The sequence below is a fragment of the Monodelphis domestica genome, chromosome 1, assembly GCF_027887165.1.
Source record: "Monodelphis domestica isolate mMonDom1 chromosome 1, mMonDom1.pri, whole genome shotgun sequence".
Classification (NCBI taxonomy): Eukaryota; Metazoa; Chordata; class Mammalia; order Didelphimorphia; family Didelphidae; genus Monodelphis; species Monodelphis domestica.
The window spans coordinates 82,800,648-82,820,860 of record NC_077227.1 but is presented as its reverse complement, the minus strand read 5'-3'; the positions used below and the strand labels follow the sequence as shown (position 1 = coordinate 82,820,860).

The following is a 20,213-nucleotide window of genomic DNA, read 5'->3' as shown; positions in this document are numbered from 1 at the left end:
TTAAAAATGTCATATTTTGGAAGGTTCAAAACATTTTTTTGTAATCAGTTTACTTGAGGTTTCTAGAAATCTTAAAAAAACTAAGCATTGAATGGTCAAAATATCATTTTGAGAGCCTGTTAAATAATATCTTTTAAAAATAAGTATGCATATATATATAAGTAAATATAATTATAACATCCAGATTTGTATGGTATCTTTAGTTACCATGACACCCTTCATCTTAGTTACTTCTGTTACTCCCTTGGATTATTATACATTTCTTTAAGAAAATAAAATTTAACAAATATAATTGAATACTAAACAATTTTTTACAACTTCTTTTATTTAGTGTTTTATCTATAATGGCGGATTGCTGTGACAGTGTGGAGTTATTAAAATTCACCAATAACTTTGACTTGATTTTTATTGATTGAGAAAATCATTAATTCTCTTAGCTAATTGTGTATATGTGCATGTATTCAACAGTACATAGGTGTTTATGTTGATTCCTGCTGGTATCTGTTCTGTAACAAGGACAGATAGAAAGTCATACTATTTCATTCATTTCCTTAGTCATCAAGGAGCCACTGCTGCTTGTATCTCTCTTAAATTTATTGTTCAAATTTCATTCATTAATAGTCACACGAAGATTATCAAATGAAAGATACTTTCAAAGAAAAGAATATTGCATAGTTAAGTTAAAAGGAAGGCTTAAAATTTTTTTCAGTACTTTAAAAATAAGATTCATTAACATTTTCTTTTATTTCAAAGTGGAATCTGCATTTTATTTCTCTACAGGAAGGAACTCTATCAGGGCTCTCTTTGTTTTTTTGATATATCCATTCAGCAGATATTTAAATACCTGTTGGAAATTCAGGCATTTTAGGAGCCATTTTAAAGTTGATTGTTGATGACCAATTACAAAAACAAAATAAAGAAGTTTTATTTTCTGAGTAATTTTTGTGCATATAAACACTGATATATATATATACTTTTAAAAGAAAAATAGAAGCTACATTTACATTGTAGATTAACTTTTAATACCAGAAGTATATTTAAAATATACTTTTAAATTATTGCAAGACTCATTACTACCAACTTGCTTGTTTTCTAATATTTGTTAAACTTTGCTTCTATGAATACTGCTACTGCTATTTTTAAATATATTTTGCTTTTTGATTTGATTGCCTTGCTGATTTCCTTCTCAGAATAACAACAATGACCATGCAGCTATGTCGGTAAGTAGATAAAAGCCAAAGAAAGCATGTACCCTGAAAAACTATGAACTGCCTACAGGCTTATTCTTCTTTGCTTCATTGTTAAAAGAAATTTTAGTCCTCTTGGTGACTTGTTTGATATCATATTTGTGGTTTTGTGGAGAATTCGAGTATAAGAATAGTATTGTTATCAACTCATTGGCATGGCATTGCTTGCTATGGCAGTTTCTAAGACTTGCTAAGGCAGAATTGATTAAAATTATTTTGCAAACAAATTCCCTCAGATACAACCACAAAAACACTTGGATAAGAGTCACGGAGAGTGTCATAGTGAATCAGTATTAAGTATGGAGCTGTAAATTATTAGGCACCTTCCTGAGGGAAACCCTGAATTTGAAGCATATATGGCATTATGCATATAATGAATAAAAGAAAGTTTCAGGCTTGTCTTAGAGGCTCATCATAAGATATTCTTACCTGCAACTCTATACTGGGAATCCCAGGAAAAGGGACCTGTGGAAATGCCAAGTGGTGGCTGCAGGTTCCTAAATATGCCCCCCTCTCCCTTCCTTAAGCAAAATAAGTAGTTAGGATCACTGTATGATTTGGAGGTCTTCATATAGCAACTCTGTGGTTACTCATGCCATGCTGTTGAAGTTTTCCAGCAATATAGCACTGTCACTGCTCTAGCCTTACACTGTGGAGAAAAGAGCTAGACAACTGAATTGTCCTCTGTAGCACCTTCATCAAAAACTAAATGTATACATAGAAGACTGGCATTAAATGGTGAAAAGTACCTTAAAATAAAATGATAATGAGCATTGTTGAATTACATTTTCAGATGTTGGTTGGAACCACTTTAGTGCATTTGGAAATATTCTTTATTTGAAAAATCCTTTCTTTCCATCTTAGAATCAACACTGTGTATTGATTCCTAGACAGAAGAGTGGTAAGGGCCAGGCACTGAGGGTTAAGTGACTTGCCTGGGATCACACAGCTAGGAAGTGTCTGAGACCAAATTTGAATCCAGGGCCTCCTGTCTCCCGGCTTTCAATCCACTGAGCCATCTAGCTGCTCCCAGGAAATATGCTTAAAACAGATAAATTTTAGAATTCTTTTGTGCCCCAGTTATTTACAAGTTATGGGACTTTTGGATAAACTCCTTTAATGATTAGTGCAGTTTCCTCAAAATTCAAATGGTTGTTGTCTGGAAGGCTTCCCTCTTCCTCATTCTCCCTTTGAACACTTTCTCAGAGGAACAATATAGAATCATCTGGAAAAGATGTATTGAGTGTCAAGATTGTGAATTCTTTAAAAAAAACTTTGAAATACAGTGCCTCTACCTTACAGCGTAGTTCAGAGGAAAATAAAAGCATTAAATAAAGAATCGGAGGTGAAGGTTGTTTTTTTTTTCATCAATTGATTGTATTTTACTTTGTGATCCTATTTGGGGTTTTCTTGGCAAAGATACTGGAGTGGTTTGCCATTTCCATCTCCAAATAATTTTATATATGAGGAAACTAAGGGAAACAGGATTAAATTATTTCCCCAGGGTGAGACAGCTAGGAAATACCATAGGCTGGATTTGAACTTGGGCCTTCCTGACTCCATGGCCAGAATAGCTACTCCAGAGAAGGTGATACTGACAAGATTTTTATTAGTATTACAGTTTAGCTATCATGTCTCTTATAACTTTATCTCAAAACTAATAGGAGTGATTGTTGTTAATATTATTGAATCAGTTCTTTTAAATTTGCAAGGAGTATTACAAAATTAAATCCAATTCAGTACTTTAAAAGGCTCAGAAAAGCCTTTTTAAAATAAAAAGATTGTGTAAATTTTGATTATGAGAAATGAGTGAAGAAAATAGTATGTGTCCTTTGTAAAGGAAAAGAAAATTGATTTTATAATCCTGCTTTTCTGGTAAGAAAAGCAAAACCAGCCTTTTTAAAAAACCAAGAAAACTTTTAAGTACAATGTGTGATGCTTTTTAGCTTTGTAAGCGTATGTTTTATGTCTTCTATAAATGAGTATATGATGAACCAGCAAGCTTTATGAATAAAGGTTAAGTGAAGATCCTGATAAATATTTGAGCTTAAGAGCAAAATATAAAATATTTTTGCTTGAGGTTTGTAAATATTAATATGAATACAATAAAAACAATATAGCAACACCAGATGGATCTGGAAGAAATGTTTTTAGTTTTTTCTCAAGCTTCCAGAATATATTTGCAAGGCTAAAGATAAGTGAAATGGTATTTAAAGTAACTCAAACAATTATTAACAGAGTCCTACGGCTATTAACAGGTATTTGAATCAGAAGAAAGGGTTTTAGATTCTTACTTAGCCTACTTTTATTTAAAAGATACAACTAACAAGTTTCATTATAGGGTTTGTCTAACCTAAAGCAGCTTAGAAATGGCACACTAAGAGAGAGGGATAGAATAGCTGCTGAAAGAAAGGCTACTGAAACTTGCAAGATGCCACAACACAAGAAGAGATAAAATGTTGAAAAGAAAGTAACTGCATAGTATATTAATGAATGATCACAAGGTGATTCTGGCTCATTAAGAAAAGTTTAATTATGTTCAATTCCTACTTATTAATTCAGGAAACAGAATACATTTGAGAAAAATTGTGTTACTTGAGGTAGAAAACGAGTTTTTTGAAAAAAAATCACATATATGAGACCTTTGTTTAGGATGAGGCAGGTTTAATTAGAAGAGAATAAAGAAATGAAGTATGGAAAAAGGAGGGAAAGGTAGGGAAAGGAAAGGAAGAAAGGTAGCCTGGGGTCCCCGCATGTGATAGGGAAATTTCCCAGGAATCTTTGTAAGTATGGTAGGGAGCAGATTAAATCAGGCTAGACTCCAGGGAAAGTTAGGTAGGTTTATTTAGGGTTAGGAAGGGAAAGTTTAGGAAATCCAAGGAAAGTTAGCTCTCTGGCAGCTGGGCAGAGATCAAAGTTCTCCATCTAGGTAGGGGGAAAAGGTGCCAAAACCCGCTTCTCTCCTCTTTTATTCTCCCTCTGACACTTCCCACAAAGGAAGTGGGAGGTGTCAGAGGAAGTTGGAGTAGAGAGTCCTGGGAGATAGAATCTCCCAGGGATTGTGTCTCCTTCAAAACACATACAATCAACTTGGAGACTTATGTGGCCATTTTGAAGGAAACTTAGACATTATATCATCAACAACAAATATTGATTTTGGGGGCAGCTGGGTGGCTCAGTGGATTGAGAGCCAGACCTAGAGATGGGAGGTCCTAGGTTCAAATCTGGCCTCAGACACTTCCCAGCTGTGTGACCCTGGGCAAGTCACTTGACCCCCATTGCCTAGCCCTTAGAACTAATACACAGTAATGATTCTAAGATGGAAGGTAAGGGTTATTATTTTTAAAACAATTATATATACATGTATATATTATATATACATGTATACCTCCTTTGTATTAGGACATTTGACCAGGCTTTTTTTAGTAACTATAGAAGTTGATGACAATAGTTATTTATTATAACCAATTTTACTTCAAGACTTAGAGGTTTCTTTTTATATAATATAGGTTGATGAGTACTATCAATGATGCCAGGTTAATAAAGTATCACAGTAATATGTTTTACTATTAGTTTACATACTATTTAAATGAACCCTAGATTAATATAATTAATTGCAAAAGAAGGATAAAATAATTCTGCCTCTAAGCTTACAACAAAGCCCATTTTATGAGTTTTAAATTATTTTAGAGATTTACTAATACATTTATAAACTAGTGTAAATTAAACTCTGGGAACAATTTTTCTTTTCTGTGTTCCTTACTTGCTTATGACGCATTAATACAGGTATAAGTATTGCTCTCACACTTATTAGTCATGACTTTTTCCCCCTCAGATTTTAAAATGGAATAGAGATCGAGGAGGAAAGCACAAGCAAACAGGGGTTCAGGTTGTTGGGAAATGACTCTCTTAGTCTCTGTGAACTTCAGGAATGTATGGAGAAGGGTGCTGATAAATTTGGTTTTGGTTACAAGTATTCAGATTAACAATGAAGTGTTGATGTGATGCTAGAGGAGACAATATATAGAAAGGAATCCTTATTATAGGAAATTTGGGTACCTTATAGAATACCTGATATGAGCAAAATTATAGAAAGGTAGAGATAGTTATTTGAGAAGGCTCTTGGAATGGAACAAAACAGTGTGACAACAATATGCTGGCGAACAGAAAACATGAGAAGAGAGAAGGATGAGGATATAAATGAGGACTGCTTTATAATTAATGATTGAAAATGGACAAGATTTCTGTTTCCAATAACTGTTCTTTCTTTAAATCTGTAGATTATGTAAATACAAAACACTAACTGGTTCAGTCTCTGTGTCCTTTTCTATATTAAAGAAATGGAATGAGCTGTAAGCATGGACAGAGTCAGGTAATATCAGAAAGATGTGAAGGGGCTTAATATGGTGGGACACAAGTACTGTATCCATAACTACTTTTTATTCTGCAGTTAACTGCTCCTGCCGTATCTGCAGAAGAAGTCTTAATTCTTATTGGATTTGAAGCAGGCCCAAAAACTTACTGAGAGAGAAATGGAGGAAAGGGAAAGTTTTCAAGGGGTTCCTAGGATGGAGTATAACAGAGCTTCAAATCTACTATTTGTAGCAATGATAATATTATTAGTATAGAGCTAGTAAAAAAAAATTCCTAGCAACACCTAGTATCATTTTTGGAAGAAAGTAAAAATTATGAATCTCATACAAAGAAGGATATGAGGGGGAAGCCAGAGTCTACCATAAGCCAACCCAACTGTCTTGTAGAAAGCCTACAATCCTGAGACAGCTGAGGCTGGCAGAGTTCTTAAGCTCAGGAGTTCTGAGCTCTAAATTTGGCATTAATATGTGAGACAGGTAAATTGTCAGGTAAGTAAGGGTAGCAGGTTTAGGGAGGGGCAAATTGGCCTGTATCAGAAATTGAATAGGTCAAGGATCCAAACTAACCAGTCAGTGGTGGGATTGGACTATAAGTAGCCCTTGCACTTCCATCCTGGACAACATGGAGAAATCTTATCTTTTTTTTTACCCTGACCTTCCATCTTAGAATCAATACTGTGTATTGGTTTTAAGGCAGAAGAGTGGTAAGGACTAGGCAATGGGGGTTAAGTGACTTGCCCTAGGTCACACAGCTAGGAAGTCTGAGGCCAAATTTGAACCCAGAACCTCCTATCTCTAGGCCTGGCTCTCAATCTGCTGAGCCACCCAGCTGCTCCCTGGAGAGATCTAATCTTAAACAAGCATACACACTCTGGTATAAATTTACTTAATTTTCCTGTTTTGGGGGAAATATTTATTGTTTTTTAAAGCTAAATTTACTTCAAACATGTATATGTATCTGGCCAAAAGAAGGAATTTGTATTTCTGCTTCATGTCTTCAAGGCTAAGGATTATTTAAAAGGTAAAAATTTCATGGAGGAGAATGACCTTATAAGGAAGAATGAGAAATGCTGACTAAGGATTCTTAATGGACTGGCATGGTTAGCCATTGTACTGGAGGCTGTTTATAGCTAGAAAGGATTATGGAGAATGTTTGTAAATAATAAACGATTAATATAAGGGATGTTAGTAAGAATGAACTGGTGGGTTAAATTTTTTGGTAGATTTGTGAATTTTAGTGTACATTCTTAAAATCTAGACTCATCAGTGTTAGATATGTTGAAATTCACCAGAGAGAAGATTCATTATTATATCTAATGTTCTAAACTAATTTTTATAATTTTATAAACAACCTTATGCATAGCAGTAGGTGATTTTATACAGAAATCCACTTATAGACTACAGATATCTTTTCTATAAAAAAACAACTTAATCTTTCATAGCTTTTACAAATTATACATCTATTTTTCCAATTTAGTAGCATTTTGTGGTTCTTGGACTATTTCATTGTCACTGCTTTGTTAATTTTTTTTATCAGTAACAGAATCCTAGATTAGCAATTAAGAAAATAGACTTCCTACTTATGAGGAAGAATAGATCATTTCTTAGATGGAAATATCAACTTTTTTCTTGTTTCAGTTTAGAAATATATAATCCTCAGTCTTCAAGCTTGCATAAACTATGAAAAGATTGTAAATTCAGGCTCCCTAGGAAACCAACCAATTCATCAAAAAGTTTCCCCTCCCCTTTTGCCTACTCTTGAAAAAAATTGTTTTTAAATCAGCCCCATAGCCAAACTTTTGTTGCAGAGGCAAAGCTTTGTGATATAAATTTATCACTTCCTTTAAAGACTAACTGTGAAAGCCACATCATGGAATCAGAATTTGAAGGATCAATATAGGCACAAATTATAGTATATATGAACTGAATTTTGCTCTTTCATCATAAGTGAATATATTTAGTCATATTTTTATGAAATATATTATTATGAGTTTTAAGAAAAATAAATATACCATGTGGTATTTCTGAATTTTCATAGTATTGAATTTTTATTACCTTATAAGAAAGTTTACAATGAAATATTGATTTCCTTTTAAATTATAAAGACAAAGTAATGTTTCTTCAGTTTAATCTTGGGAAGAGTTTTGATCTGTAATTAAGATACACACACATTCACACACATATAGGTTGGTTAGCTGCTGGTGGTAAGTTTTCCATAAAATAGATTTGTGATGAATATGTAGAACTTGAGAGAAAGAATGGAATAGTTGAAAAATGATTGCAAATTATTTTTAAATGAATTTAGTATTTGATTTACTACCTTGAGATGTTAGATAAGACAAAATAAACTAAGACTAAGTTAAATTTAGCAAGTTCAATTTTTTTGAAGTATTTCATTCTCTTTTACTACAGTGGAATTGTCAAAAGCACAAATAATCTCCACCATAATTAAAGCACAAAACATTTTCATATTATTCCAAATAAAATGCACCACATTTTACTTCTATGATTTTGTTTTATAAACAATATCTGAAACTTGATCCGTAAATCTAAAATAATTTTGCAATTTTACTTATTTGAACATATAAACAAATGATTTTTTTTTAGGTTGGGGGTTGGGAGTTTATATGTTATTGTTGGTGTGATTGGCAGTGAAAGCCTTATTTCACAGCTTGCTGTGAGGCGCTATTGGGTAAAAGGTGGCTGTGCCCCACAAGTTAAATTCAAAAAATGTCAATCAAGACCTCACGTAGGTTACTTAGAGAATGCATTTTCTTACTGGTTTCACCAAATGTCGTCTCATGCTGTCTTTGATTGGCATAGCCTGGCAGGGAGGATGGATGAATCTGTCACCGGCTGGTTAATTGTGTTGCTGGTTTCAGCCTGACATCAGGTCTTTGACTCTTAAGTGGCTCAATACAAAACAAATTAGCAGATTGTAGTCATATTTCTCATTCTATATGCTTTGACTTTGTTGAATGGAGTCCATAAATCATATTGACTGACACTCTAGTAAATGATGAAAGCTGCTTTTGAGGCAGCTAGTATGGATCTAGAAAGCAGTACTGTGAAGGTGCCATGGAAGGATGCATATGGCTGACCCTTTGGGAATTTCTTAGGGGCCAAATGTCTCTTTACTGCAATTGTTCTTAAAAGAAAGGCTTTTGGGTCCTGCAAAAAGGATCTAATATGTCAGCAGATTCTCTTTTACAAGTTCCTTTGAAATACAAGAAGTTTATCTAAGGGTTTTCTCCTTTTACAACATGTATTTCAGCAAAAAGTTTGATGGTGGGTTAAAAAATAGTTGTCCTTAAAAAGTTTAGCAGGTGTTTTTACTTATAGATTAGTTCCTTATTTTTTGAACTTTAACTTTTTAAAGACAAAGAACAAATTAATGATGTTGCAATTGTTTGCAATTGGAAAGCTATTTCATTTTTTGGCAAATAAATGCATTTGTTGTTGCTTACAACAAAATGAAAGAAATAGAAAATTCTAAATGAAAAACTCTGGTATATGAAAAGCATCTTACATTATTAAAGGCATAACAATAATGACAGCACAATTCAAAGAAGGACTTCTGTCAGTGACTTTTACTATAATACTGATGACCAAATTGACTTAAAAGAAACATTTGTATTTTGAAGCATTGAAATTATTTTATTTGAAACTTCAGAATAAATATTAGAAGCAATTTTAAAGAGTATTATATATACATTTTCCAAATTGGAAGCACTAAAAATTTTTAAAGCAATATACAGAGAACTAATCAAATAACAGTTAAAACAGTTTTAAATGTAAACCTTTAATAGCACTGATTTTGTACTCATCTGAAGAGTTACATTTCATTTCATTAGCTATTTACAAAGTACTTTATAATTCATGTAATATTGTATCATGGAGAACAATAAGCCTGTAGTTACTATGCATAGTTTAAAGAAATGAAATAACAGATTTTTGAATTGAAGAATTAAATGGATATGTATGTGTGTGTGTATGTGTGTGTGTGTGTAACACACACACACACATGCTTATGTATATATTTGCTTTTGGAGTATGTATTTTCATCAGGTTTTTTTTTCAGTATCTTATGTTTTAGTTTTATTACCATTATTTTTTGCTTTAGTATTATGATTGATATATACTAATTGATAGCATCTAATTATGTATTTAATGAAAAAGGCTCACTAAAAATATCACTTATTTATATATTATAATTGCACATAAAATAAATTGAATGATAAAATTTATTTGACAACTTATAAATATCTGCTTCTGCAGTTATTACATTTTAGTAATAACATAAGTAGAACATGGAGTTAATTTGATGGAACAGTACATTCAACTAAAATATTTGTTCCATTAAATCAAAATGACATTTATATTATGTTTTTCAGGCCTAATCCATTGTAGTTAAATGAATTTCCATTGATTGTTTTCTTTTCTCTTTACTCTGTTTTCCCACTATTCATATTGATATTATGCTGCTTGAAGAGTAATTTTGCATGTCTACCTGATTAAGTCCTGTTGGGTTTGGGATCTTGAAGCATGCTTGTTGGTTTGGGATTTTTTTCAGTATTGTTTCATACTTTTGTTTTCAGCAGTATCTCAGTGTGTTTCAAATATTTTGTTCATATCGATTTTCTTCTATGAAGTTTTTGATTGAAAAATGGACACCTCATTTTAGATATGAAGCTTTTTTTTAAACTGTGCATGGTTTGGTTAATGGCTAAAAAAATTCTAATTTGACTTGGAAGTGTCTGATTTTTTAAAAATTTATTATGTTTCATGGCATTATTCGAAAATACATTTTTATGTTATCAATCTTTATACTTCTAACAATTATTATGAAGTTTTTTTGCACCAAGATTTCTAGCTTTTGTGTTTGGTATCTTTTTTTCATTCAAGACATATTATTTTAGGCTCCTATTACTTTAGTGGTCTTTGATAACTGATATAGGAAAAAGATAATTAAATAGGGAATTTCACTGTAACATGTCTATGTATATGATACATAAATACAGCTTTTTTATTTATTTCAAAAGTATACATTTCTGACTAAATAATAGGTTTTTTCACACCCCCATGGAAAAACAATGGTATACAAACTGTATACTATAATGTATATTATTATTCTGTTACTTCACTTAATATGTTAATTTTTCATTTGCAACACACAGTAAGTAGAATTATATTGTAAAGTATCCTGTAAGTTTTTTACTTTAAGTTTTCAGCATTCAGTAACTTTAAAAATAAATTTAATGTTTAAAATCATTATATTATTGTGATTGGAGATAGTTATGAAATGTAGAAAGACTTTAAAGTTATCTTTATGGAAAAGTTTTGATAATGATATAGAAGAAATTATTTTAACAGTTTGTGCTAGTTTTAAGAAAGATACAGCTTTTATGATTTCCTTGGTAATACCATTATAAATTCTAATTTAGAAAATTAGTTTTAGAAAGAAATCAGATTTATTTTGTACATTCTATTGATCTCTAAACCTAACTGATGACTTATGAAAAACATTCCTGTTGACAGGTAGGGCATTAAAAAATGTTCAAAAAAGCTATATAAATTTTCATTTTTATAAGAAAGTGATATATTATGAATCCTTTTTCAAATTTAGATTATTGTTATGTGCAGTTAAAACTTTCACAATTTGTAAATTCCATTTATTTTTGCTTTAATTATATAAAGAAAATCTTATCCTATTATTGGTAAAACTGCTATGGTCATAGATCAGTAAAGTTTACTTATGACATTTAACTTTTCATTCTCATAAAATATTTATGATTTTTCAGTAAATAAAAATAATAACCAATAATTGTTTAATATGTATTTCAATTTTTCTTTGTGTCATTACAACATTAATATCTGAGAAATAGAAGTAAACAGAAACTATGTGCTAGGACAAATGCATTGAGTATTCTGAAATTTAAAGGACTCATAATTATAAACGGAAAAATAATACTAAAGAAGTTAGAATGAGGTCTAACTTATCTGATAATTTATATTGTCTTTGTGTATGTGGTTTTCTCTTTATTAGGGTAAAGTTGCTCAGACAGCTTGCATGTCAGCCTGCCAACATCTGTCAACATCCTTAATGCAGATGTTATTGGACAGTGAGTTAAAACAGATAAGCATGGGAGCTGTTCAGCAGTTTAACTTAGATGTCATACAATGTGAATGTAAGTACCTTATTCTGAATATTAGTTAAATCCATTTCATTTCCAGGAGCTTATTTTTTAATTAGGTGAAATAATCTAAGTGCAATTCAGAAACTTAATAGGAGAGGCCAAGAGGGATACAAGACTCTAAATAAACTTCCAGCATCCATAGCTACTGAGAAGTATGCTGCCTTGCTCCTCAGGGAGGAAATAAGATCAGCCACAGAGGCAGTATATGCCAGTATAGAAGTGGGAGAGTCAAGAAAATGGCAATCTATTTTCCTACCTCTGATATTTTCCTTTCTCTAGATCAGGGATTCTTTTTTTTATCTTGTCTGGTAAAGGCTATAGACCCATTCTCAGAATATTTTTTAATGAATGAAATAAAAATATAGAATTACAAAGGAAACAAATTATGTTGAAATAAAGTTATATTAAAAGTTAATACTAAATAAAAAGTTAAAGTTAATATATTAAAAACAATAAATTCCTTAATTCCAGATTAAGTTCACTTGTTCTAGGTAGTCCAACCTTTTCAGTGATAATCCCAGAGAATTTCCCCCAACTTCCCTTTGTGAATGAACCTGAGTAATTCTTTTTTTCCTTTTTGCCCTGTTAAAAATTCTGTTATTACTGAAGCTTTTCTTGTATTCTGAATCTTCTTCTTCCTTCCTGAAATTTTTAGGATTATACCCACAGCAACAAGAACATTCATTTTGTATGGCACTTCAAGATCTATAAAGTAACGATAACAAAGCATCTATTTTACAGATGAGGAAACTGTGATTTGGAAAAATTACCTGAAATGTCCAGTCATGGGTGATCACCGTCACCATTAGGACCTGAACTTAGATCTTAATATTAGATGCTAATTTTGTATTAGTATGAAATATAAGTAAACTCTGTGACTATGTGGACCTTTGTGTAATTTAATAATTTTCAGACAGTTCTTCATTGGACTAACTCAATAGGGAACTGTTTAAATTGATGAATACTCCTGGTTGGTGAATTCCACCTCATCACCACTAAACTCAAGTACTCAGCAGTTTAGTCAGGCACCACTGGTGATAAATTGGAAATCAGTGGGGCACAAGAAGGATTATAAATACTTGTGTGAGGCAGATTTTGAGATAATAAATCCTGTGTTGGAGAGTGACTTTTAAAGAATTAAGAGATTATTGCCATATATTTCTAAGTAGGGTAAAAGTGGCCCTATTTGTATATGAACTTGTTTGTTTCTTTCAAGAAAGAAGTAAAAAAGGAAAATTTTATGAAAAGAGAAACAAAAAAGAAAAAATTTCCCCCTAAAAATTAAATGTCCTAGAAAAAAGGGAAAATTCTAGGTTTTTAGGAAGGATCATTTCCCCCTTAGAAATACTCTCATTTTTTCTCTTTAATCAGGAACTATCTTTGCTTCACTCTATTTATTTATTTATTTTTTGCTTTTAGCAGATTATCCAGCTCATAAGCAATTGGGATAATTTCTATTCTTTTAAGGTTTGAGAGTCCAATTCCTTCATTTTCCTTAAAAACTGCCTCATCAGCTCAACATAAAGACTTGTTTATTCAGGAATCATCTCACATAGACATTTGTTAAGCCATTTTTTATGCTTACTGATTTTTATTGTTCCAGTTGTAGCATCCAGATAAATAGTTGCATCTTTTAGTTTATTTAGAGATGATCATTACTTGTCCATTGAATTTGTTACAGTAAAACCGCTATTCTTTTAGGTCCAAATGACAGGGAATGAATGTGTCTCTTGATTGTCATTGAGGTTTCCCACAGCTCACCTCACAGAAAATTTAATTCCTTCAATGTATATAAAGCCCACTTTTATGAAAGAATAATAGAATGTTAAAGTTGTAAGAGATCTCAGAAGCTATCCAGTCCAACTGGTATTTGTAGAAAAACTCCTTGTAGAACATCTTTGATGTCCTAAATAACATTTACTTGGAAGTCCTATGGTTAGGAAAATTCACTAATTTCATAAGTCTCTCCAGTTTTTTAATTAAAGTTAAAAATCTGCTTGATCAGCAGAGGGCCAATGAGAAATCTTTGTGCTCCTTCACTAGAGACTACTCTCCAAGTTTATATCAAGGATTTTTGGTAGAGACATGACTCCTAAAATATAATGTATATACTTTACAATGAACAAATTAGAGCATTAACTGAGGGTTTTAGTGCACGTGTAACTACTTTTAATTTTCCTTAACTCCATGGCACAAAAAAATCTCAGTGTGTTGACTCTCAAAGAATTATACAAAACCACTTAATATATTTTCTCTAATTGGAGAATATTTTAAAATGCTTAGTTTTTTTTAATGGTAATAATTTCTGCTGCTATTTCAATAAGTTTTTTTTTAAACCCTTACCTTCTGTCTTGGAATCAATATTGTGTATTGTTTCTAAGGTAGAAGAGTGGTAAGGACTAGGCAATTCGGGTTAAGTGACTTGCCCAGGGGCACACAGCTGGGAAGTGTCTGAGGACAGATTTGAACCTAGGACCTGCCATCTCTAGGCCTGGCTCTCAATTCATTGAGCTATCCAGCTGCCCCCTCCAGTAAGTGTTTTTGTATCATGAGTCTTCGTTAAATTAATCCTAAATAGACAACTTAAAATTTTAAAGAAAGAAAAAAGAAAAAAATTATTATTTGTATATGAAGGTTTTTTTTCTATAATATTGGCACTTTGGGTAACAACAGAATAGGTATACCTCAGAGTTGGAAGGAGAAACCATATTATATGATTAGACAGGTTGAGAATTTGTAGGTAATTTAAAAAATTGGGTTCAGGAGGATCAGCCAGAGCAAAGATAACTTGGAGACAGGTACTTGGAGCCCAGGTAGAAGTTGTCTAGAGTTCAGGAGAGTCAATCATCGAGCATCACAAAAGCTAGGGAATTGGAACATATGATCAGAGTTCTAGGCAGAGGATCCAGGAAGTATAGAGGTAAAATTGTGGGTGTCAGAATAGTAGAGAATGGAGCATTAGAAGATGATGAGATGGAAAAAGACAGAGTACCTATTGGAGACTTCTGCTTGGATGCTACTGTGACACTGAGAAGCTGCTCAGTCTAATCAAGATTGATTATAACAACCCCTTCACTAGAATATTGGAAGCCAAATAGTGGGAAGACAATTGGTATTCAGGTGATGACAGGATTTAAAGTTAGAAGTGAACACAGGCTTCCTGTAGTCCAAATTCCTCTCTGTGCAGATAAGGAAACTGAAATTATGGAAATAGGTGATGAATCTGTGATCACAAAACTGATCCAACTCCCTGCTTTTAGTCTTAGATAATTTGTGGTAGGTTACCTCATATCTCAGGACCTAATGCTTCTTACCTGTGAAATGATAGTTATTTCTGGTTTCATAAGGACCCTTTCAGAGAGCATCTTGATGGTCACTAGTAAAGAGGTAATGTGAATTAAAGCTAAAAAGCCACCTTGGAAACAGATGGGATGGGGGGTGGGGCGGAGATTAAGTGCTGGGATAAGAAAATTTTATTTTATCTCTTTGCTAACACTCATTATTTTATGTGGCAATGCTGAGACTAATATCTAGCCTATCAGGGTCAAATTAAGACGTGCTGAGATATTAAGCTATATAAAGTATAAGAGACCTCATAACTTTATCCATATCACCCTTATAACCATCTATTAATAAAGAAGACTGTAAATAGAAGTACTCAAATAGATCTTTGATCCCATCATTTTGGAAATTTGTTCTAACAGTACAGATCATACCCCATCTATGCCTTCCTATCTTATGTGACTCTAATTGATGTCATACCATAAGTTCAATACAGGAAGTCAGTCCTGTATTCTTCTCTTTCTCTTGACATTGTTAAGAGTACTTGTAGACCACACTAGTAGTTTCCTTGTCCTTTAATCAGGCATCAATAAGAAGACACTGTGCTAAACACTGGGAATAAAAATGCAAGCAGAAAGACCATTCCTGCTCCCTAAGAGCTTGAATTCTAATGGGAGTAAGAAAAGGAACTGAAAAGGCTGGGGGAAAGGAGGAGGGAAGAAGGTTCCCCCCTGTATGCATGTGGGGGAGGGGAGGCATAGTAGAGAAAGTTCAGAATACTGGAAAAAATTGAGCTATGGCTAGTCTTGGTTCTCTCCTTAAATAAAGATTCTAGGAAGAGCTATCCAATCAGAGGGAGAAGCTGGAAGGGTAGAATATACTTCCAGCATGTGAACTTTCTGGTTGGAATAAGCTTCCAGAACTGAAGAACTTTTGGAGAACAGTAGAGAAATTTTGGAGTACAGTACAGTCTGGAAAGGAATGAGATAATCCATATTCTTGTCAGCAAACCATCCCTTCTCTTTCTGCCATCTCATTTCTTGATGACATCTCTCACTCCCCATCCCCTTTTTCCAATTTCTTCATTGCTTAAATGTTACCACCTGCCCACATAGATCCATTGTACTTCTCCATTGCCAAAGTGGAAGAGGAGGAAGGGCAGTGTGGATACACTTTCAAAAGCAAGAAGTCAGCTCATGACCTCCAAAAGAGTGAGCAGATAGAAAATTTATAATAATAATTCACACAGCATGATAGCTGGAGACCACTTAGGGGCAAAAATTTCAATAGCTTCTGAGTTTCTCTCTATATTGTAGTACAGTGATATGCTAATAATATTGACCTTACCTAATAAAAATTTTTTTAAAGATAAAATTGTAAAACAGATAAGTGTAATTTAAATTAGAAAGATTTCTAACGGAAACAATGTAAAAATTGGCTTAATAAAGTTAAGCCTCAGTTATTTGTGGACTCACACAGACCAGATTTACTCATGAGGGAATCCAACCCAAATAGAGGAGATGAAGCTTTTCTCACACTCTGGCTGGTTATACTTACATCGTAGAATAGGACTTTAGGGAAAATCTTTAAAACTATGCTTATGTATAGCTCATGTCTAGATTTTCTCCAAAAGGGAGCTTCAATGCACAAAATAGGTATCAGTTTTAGGACAGCTATCGATTTCCTCCACCACACCAAAACAATTCTTGAAACACAAAAGATTCAAAACAAAAAAATTCTTGAAGCAAAAAGATTTTAAAACACAAAGATTTTAATAAATACTTAAACTAATAATCTGTCATATCTATTATACCTTCCTAAAAGACTAAGACATCTTTTTTAGAACTGCTTAACAGATATTTCACATGTAATTTAATAATGTAATAACAAGTAGTGGATCTGTACTATTAAAGCAACTCACAAAGTCCGGACCTTTTGGTCAATTAGGCTGTACTGCACTCCAAAATTTCTTTTTTCCCTTTAAGTTCAGAATGAACATGTTGGTTATTTTTCCTTCTTGAAAAGTTATATAGTTAGTTATAGGAAGCACCTCTTCCTGACCAGCTCTTACCTGCTCAGACTGTAGGAAATCTTAGTCATGAAGTAGCTATCAAGGCTAAAATTAACCATCTTTTAGCATCACTGTTTGCTGGTGAGACTTGTGCTTAAGAAAGGAAACACAAAGCAGAAGAGGCAGCCCCAGCATATTGAAGTCCAGTTTCAGGCTAATCTAGGCAAGCATGTTTTTATTACTGTATGTGTTTCTTCCACTGCTGCTGGTGAAGAGGGGAGAGAAATGCTTTAAGTTAGAGCTAGCAGGACCCAAACGACATCTTCCAAATAGAAATGAGTAGAACCTTTCCTATTTTTCTTTCTTCAGTAATGCTTTATTTTTTTCCTCAATTACATGTGAAAACAATTTTTGGCATTTATTTTCTAACATTTTGAGTTCCAAATTCTCTCTCTCTTCTTCCCTTCTCCCTCCCTGAAATGGTAAGCAATTTGATATTGGCATGTGCTATCATACAAAACATATTTCCATATTCATCATGCTGTAGAAAAAGACACAATTGAAAAAAAAAAACCATGAAGAAAATCAAGTGAAATATAATATGTTTTGGTCTGCTTTCAGACTCCATCAGTTCTCCTTACTCTGGAGATGGTTAGCATTTTTTATCATGAGTCCTTTGGGATTATCTTGGATCATTGTATTGCTACGAATAACTAAGTTCATTATATAGTATAGCTGTTACTGTGTGCAATGGGTAGAACCTTTCTAAATCTCTTATAGCAAGCAGCTCTTCCTGCCTCTATCACTAATCATCTTAGACATAAACTATCAGTCACAGGGACCAAGGGACTCGCCTGGATATACTGGTTGCACATGTCCATCAAGGAGCCAAACCATTGAAAGGGCTGGAACACATCAAGCTATATAGAAAACGTACCAGGCTAACCCCACTCCCTTAGAACATAACGTCAAGAGATGAAACTGGATGGAAATAGAAATATTTTCAAAGAGGATTCAGATAAATTTATAAAAGACAAATCACCATTGAATTATAAAATAAACTAGGTTGTTTGGGGCACATCACAAGCCTTGAAGGTGATGTGTCACAAAAACTTACTTAAGCTATACTCCCTTCTTATTTTTTTTTAATCCTTACTTTCGATCCTAGTAATAACTCTTGAGGCAAAAGGGCAAGGTTAGGCAATGGAGGTTAAGTGACTTGCCCAGGTTCATATAGCTAGGAAGTGTCTGAGATCAGATTTGAACCCAGGTTCTTCCAATTCCTAGCCTGATGCTCTATCCACTAAGCCACCTAGATGCCACACTGCCTTCTATTAAAAATTCCTTAATAGCAGACTCATGGATTGGCTACAGGCATAAATGGACAATGTTAAATCCAGTAACAACTACCAAGCTATTAATGAGTATATTCTTATTTTTGTGACATTTGAGGCCTTTATTTTCTGAAAACTAACTAAAATTTGAATAAAACTAGTATAGTATAAAACTTTTTAGTACCACAGTAATCAGTTATCTAAAGATATTTTTCAATTTGTTACCTGCTTGGAAATCTTTTTGATCTTTAAAGTAGAGTCAGCATGCCCTATATGAGAAAATTTATTAAAAGGCATGAATGGACATTCCTACTTAGTTATGATTTTGCTACTTAAAACATTCCACTGGTTGTCTGCATATAAGGCTGACTCTGTACCCTGGAGTCTGTTTTTTATTGCTATTTGACTAAAGATGGGATTTTTTTTTAATAGAACAGATGCTGCAACAAAAGCAAAAAAAAATTATTGACAGACATGGAGTTACCATTTAAAATGCTTCTATAATCATTTATCTGAGGCTAAAATTTAAAAAAAATTCATATGATTGCAGTTATTTCTTTTGTACTTTGTCATATAACCCCTGTAAATATGTTATAATTAAAGATTATAGCAAAGCAAAAATTCCAAGTTATTAGAATATTTGTGGTAATGGGCATTGATAGTATGGTAGAAATTGTTGATAAACTGTTAACTTTCATTTAAAATTGATAGACATAAAAAACCAGGATGCATTATTGCAGCATTTATGAGTAGAAATTAATTCAGTTGTTAAATCTTCAAATATTTTAGTCATGTTGTTAATGTTGTTCTTTTTCCCACCAGTGTTTGCTAGCTCTGAGCCTGTGCCAGGATTCCAGGGGGATACCCTGCAGTTAGCATTCATTGACCTCAGACAAGTAAGATATAATAATAATGCCTTTCCTTTTTTGCTTCTTTTTTCACTTTTGAATGTTTATACAATTTACATTTACTGTGTGCACAATATGTATTTGAAGACAAATGTTTTTTCCTAGGTCATTTGTTACAGACTTAAGTTAGTTGATGTCACTTTTGTGTCTCCATCTTGTTAATATCCCATTATGGTGAATTTTTCATTAGTAGATGTTTAGTTAACACTTGTCAAAAACATGAGTCTCTTTTGACAACTCTGGTCTTTTAAATAAAACATTTATTTTTCTTGTATACTTCTTGAAATGGTATATATTCAGAGGGATGCTATATTTTAAATTAAACATATATGTTAATACTCTACGTAATTGTTTGAAAGTTTGATTAACCATAACTATTTGCCTGCAAAGAGGCCCATTTAGACTTATTTCCTCCTATGGTTCCCTTTGCCAGCTTCTTGCATTTTTTTATTCCTATCTCCTTTCCCCTACTGTGTCCATTGACATCTCTTGATCACTCCCATATTTCTTCTTATCTCTGGCTACAAATATACTCTTTTGTATTTCCTTTATTATTTCCATTTATTTTTCTCCTTAACTTTCTTCTTCACTCCTATCTTCTGTCTTCTTTCTTCTCCATTGTCCCTTTCTTTTCCCCTTCTTAACTTTAGGATTAATTAAGCCATGGGGACAGATGATTAATAAAATGGGAGAAGGATGTATTATTTGGTCTTATTTAGGGCCTAAAAAACTTTAATCTGACAACAGGATTTGCTACTGTCCTTTGCAAGAAAGAGCAGAATGAGAAGCAGAAGTAAGACAAGGTCTTTGATAAAGAAGAACCACATATGTGGCAGACACATGGTCATCTGAATCAATCTT

The 20,213-nt window shown here is 32.9% G+C and overlaps 1 protein-coding gene across 5 annotated transcripts in view; it reads left to right on the top strand.

Moving 5' to 3' along the window:
* The window catches only part of EXOC6 (exocyst complex component 6), a 214,003-nt gene that overhangs the window by 144,652 nt on the left and 49,138 nt on the right, over positions 1-20,213 (top strand). For 3 of the 5 annotated variants that reach the window (XM_056802427.1, XM_016425210.2, XM_056802435.1), the window contains 3 exons: positions 1,191-1,220; positions 11,667-11,808; positions 19,267-19,340. In XM_056802427.1, the coding sequence (XP_056658405.1) occupies positions 1,191-1,220; positions 11,667-11,808; positions 19,267-19,340 (246 nt within the window). The remainder of the gene's footprint in view (positions 1-1,190; positions 1,221-11,666; positions 11,809-19,266; positions 19,341-20,213) is intronic. The other 2 variants (XM_007478800.3, XM_001375293.5) reach the window with 1 other exon arrangement.